This window comes from Vanellus vanellus (assembly GCF_965231255.1).
Source record: "Vanellus vanellus genome assembly, contig: HAP1_SCAFFOLD_125, whole genome shotgun sequence".
NCBI lineage: Eukaryota > Metazoa > Chordata > Aves > Charadriiformes > Charadriidae > Vanellus > Vanellus vanellus.
The window spans coordinates 135,637-139,434 of NW_028127759.1; the positions used below are offsets into that span (position 1 = coordinate 135,637).

Consider the following 3,798-nt stretch of genomic DNA (forward strand, 5'->3'; position numbering starts at 1 on the left):
GTGCAGGCAGGGGTGGGCAGGGCTGCCCTTGCCAGCAGGGTCCCTGCACCCCAGGGGCTGTGTGCCGGGCAGGGACTCTGCCGCCTGCGAGGGTCAGCTCTCTGCCTGCCCGGGGAGCTCCCATGGTGCTGTGGGGAGAAGCTGTGGGTGGAAGGAGCAACCCCTGGTGGGGAGGGGTCATTCTGTTTTTTAGAGGGACATGTGTGGGTCAGGACTGTTTACACCTCCAGATCACCTCTGGGCATTCCTGAGGGCACATTTCATGTTTGAGTTCCCTGAACAGTAGAGGGTCTGTCTTTTGATGTTTCCCATCTTGGTTGGCTGGGTGGGTAGTGGCAGATGTACAATGGGACTTTAAAAGAAAGGTCAAAGGAGGGATCCCTGTAGAGATAAGGAGCTTTCCTGAGGCTGTGTCTTCGGTTTCCAGCTCTGGGGGCTACAGACAGCACCAGCATCCCCTTTCCAGTCTCACCAGGGTCTGTGGCACCTGCTCTTTAGCCCCTGCACACACGCAGAGACTGCAGGGCAGAGCTGGGCACACGGGGGCTGCCATGGGGTCTGCGAGCACTGGCAGAGAAGAGACGTGGGGGCAGGGAAAAAGCTGCTGGCAGGGAGAGCTCCAGGCAGTGGAGATGGGCAGGGAAGGAGGGAGCTGCTCCTGGAAGCCCTGATGCAGGGGAGATAGGGGCACCTCCAGCCACCCCTGCAGTGCAGATGCCTTCCCTGAGCCACCCAGCACAGCCCTCAGCCCTCACGGCCATGGGCTCTGGGGTGGGAGTCAGCTCTGTGCTCGGCAGAGCAGCAGGAGAGGCGAAGGGCATCCCTCCTGCCATGTGCCCCATTGCTGCTGCCCAGCGGTGGGGCTGAGGGCACCTGCCCTGCATGATCAGTGTCTGGGCGGTGGCGTGCCCAGCAGGGTGAGGGTAACGCTGCCCTGAGTGCCCGGCTGCCTCTCCCGGTGCCTCTCCCAGCCAGACCCTCACGGCATTTCTCCTGGTTTCTCCACATGTCTCCTTTAAAGTTACCTTTTTATTGCTGTCAGCCTCCCTGGGATGGGAATTTCAGCTGCAGAGTCCCACACTGACCTTGTTCATCCACTCCTGCCGGTGTGTCCATGGGAACCAGTGTCAAAGTTTTCTTCTGACTTGTGGGGCTGTGGGCAATGCAGGTTGTGCGGGTGGGGAAGGAGTCCATTTTCTCTCACTGAGATCCCATAAATTGGGTATGTCCCTTGGGTGTCCATGGAAGCTGTGAGCTGCCCTCCAGGATGCCAACCTGTCCCATAGCACCTTTGTGTTATCGGAAAGCCCCACAGAGAAACAGAGTCTCTGTGACTGAGGAAATGCTCTTGCGTGGGTGAAATGAGCCGTGGGTGTCCTTGGCTAGAGGTGGGGTGCTGAGACCTTGAGAAAGGGTGAGACATTTCATAGTCTGAGATGGATCCTTCTGCTCTCAGCACTGTCTGGTTGCATAATACAAGAGGGTGATCCCCCTCCATCTCATGACAGTGCAAGATGGAGGGACAAACCATCTCCCTTGACTCTGCTCTCTGCCCCAGGCAATCCTCATGTCTCACAGCACTCACTCTGTTCCCCTGGAGGGCAGCAGAAGTGCTGAGATGTTGAAAAGCCCATCTGCATTAGGTGTGGGTTCCTCAGCCAAAGCAGAACACCAGGACTGGCTCCTGCCGCCACCCTCCCTATGAACTCCCTGCTGCAGAGCAGGGCTGACTCCTCGGCAGCCACTGGGCAGCACCCTGCTCCTCACGGCAGAGGCAGCCAACGCCAATCAGAGCTCCAGCCATGGACGTGAGGAAGGTCTCCTGGAAAATGAAAAGGGAGTGTATGCAACAGAGACAGAGCCTACGGGAAATGGCTTTCATTTTTCTTACAGAAGTCTCCATTGACTTACTCTGTTTCCCTCCTTGAACAGGTCCCCCTGCCCAGAGGCAGCAAATGTCCAACAGCAGCTCCATCACCCATTTCCTCCTCATGGAGTTTGCAGACACACGGGAGCTGCAGCTCTTGACCTTCGGGCTCTTCCTGGCCATCTACCTGGCTGCCCTCCTGGGAAACGGCCTCATCATCACCGCCATCGCCTGCGACAACCGCCTCCACACCCCCATGTACTTCTTCCTCCTCAACCTCTCCCTCATAGACATGGGCTGCATCTCCACCACTCTCCCCAAAGCCATGGCCAATTCCCTCTGGAACACCCAGGATATCTCTTACTCTGGCTGTGCTGTCCAGCTCTTTTTTGTACTCTTTTTTATGTCAACAGAGTGTTCTCTCCTCACCGTCATGGCCTATGACCGCTATGTTGCCATCTGCCAACCTCTGCACTACGGGACCCTCCTGGGCAGCAGAGCTTGTGTCCGCATGGCAGCAGCTGTCTGGGGCAGTGGGTTTCTCAATTCTCTCCTGCACACGGCCAATACATTCTCACTGCCCCTCTGCCAGGGCAATGCCCTGCACCAGTTCTTCTGTGAAATCCCCCACATCCTCAAGCTCGCCTGCACAGATGCTTACCTCAGGGAAGTTGGGCTGATTGTGGTTAGTGCCTGTTTAGCCTTTGGGTGTTTTGTTTTCATTGTGGTGTCCTATGTGCAGATCTTGAGGGCGGTGCTGAGGATCCCCTCTGAGCAGGGACGGCACAAAGCCTTTTCCACGTGTGTCCCTCACCTGGCCGTGGTCTCCCTCTTTCTCAGCACTGGAACATTTGCCCACCTGAAGCCCCCCTCCATCTCCTCCCCATCTCTGGACCTGGTGGTGGCAGTGTTGTACTCGGTGGTGCCTCCAGCAGTGAACCCCCTCATCTACAGCATGAGGAACCAGGAGCTCAAGGCTGCCCTGCGGAAACAGGCCCAATGGACACTGTTTCACTGACAATAACCTGCTGCCCCTTCCATGCACATTGCCAAAGGCTTATCTTAGGCTGTGAGTCTGCTTTTTTCTCTTGTGATAATCCTGCTTAAAGATATTTTTCTGAGTTTACGCTGCTTGTTTTGAGGCTTGATCCTACTGTGTCTGACCCTTGCACAACAGTGTGTCAGGTGTGGCCTGACAGATAACAGCTCTTCAATAAAAGGGCACCTCCCAAGTGCAGTGCCTGAAGGATGGGCTGTTCCTCCAAAGTTCCTTCCAAGAACATATTCAAGGAATCAATATGTTAATGAGTCTCTTCTTGTGTTTTCAATGTTTCTGGAGGTAAGCTCACGGTACTATTGGGTTCCACTGCACCAAATATTCTGGATTTAAAAGCACTCTTCTTGGTGCCCAGTGGAAGGGTCCATGAGCTCCCATTATCTCCTCAGTCTTCTTCATGTATGACAGGACTGATGGCATATACCGGAAGTTCTGGAAATGCATTTTTTAGGGGGAGGGGAGCCAGGATTAGGGACTCGACACTTGCCCTTGGACTAGAACGAATGGAGACTCCGAAGGTGGAACCACCCTCAAAGGTGAAGTTCACTAACATAAAACACTGAATCAATGTGTCCACGCACAAGGACGCTGCAGTGCCGAGGGAGTCAGCAGGGCCTCATCAGGCACAGGGAGGGGAGAGTGGGGAGACGCAGGAGGTGCTTGAGGGAACCCCAGGGCCAGGACTGCTGTGCTGTCCTGGGATGTGGGGCTGCCTGGGGAGAGAAGGGGGCAAATTCAGTCAGGGCTGGGGATCATGCACAACATGAATTCCGGAGAGGCAGAGAGTGACTAGACTCTTTTTCCTCATTTCCTCGGTGCCAGCACGAGCCCTGGGGCTGATGGGCAGGCTGACCTCCTTGTCTGCCCCCCAGGA

The 3,798-nt window shown here is 55.8% G+C and overlaps 1 protein-coding gene across 1 annotated transcript; it reads left to right on the plus strand.

Annotated features, from left to right (window-relative positions):
- Positions 1-1,955: 1,955 nt before the first annotated feature.
- LOC309685018 (olfactory receptor 14J1-like) lies at positions 1,956-2,885 on the plus strand (the record flags this gene model as incomplete). Its single annotated transcript, XM_082500838.1, has 1 exon — positions 1,956-2,885. One exon carries the CDS (start codon positions 1,956-1,958, stop codon positions 2,883-2,885), a length of 930 nt encoding a protein of 309 aa, XP_082356964.1.
- Positions 2,886-3,798: the final 913 nt, after the last annotated feature.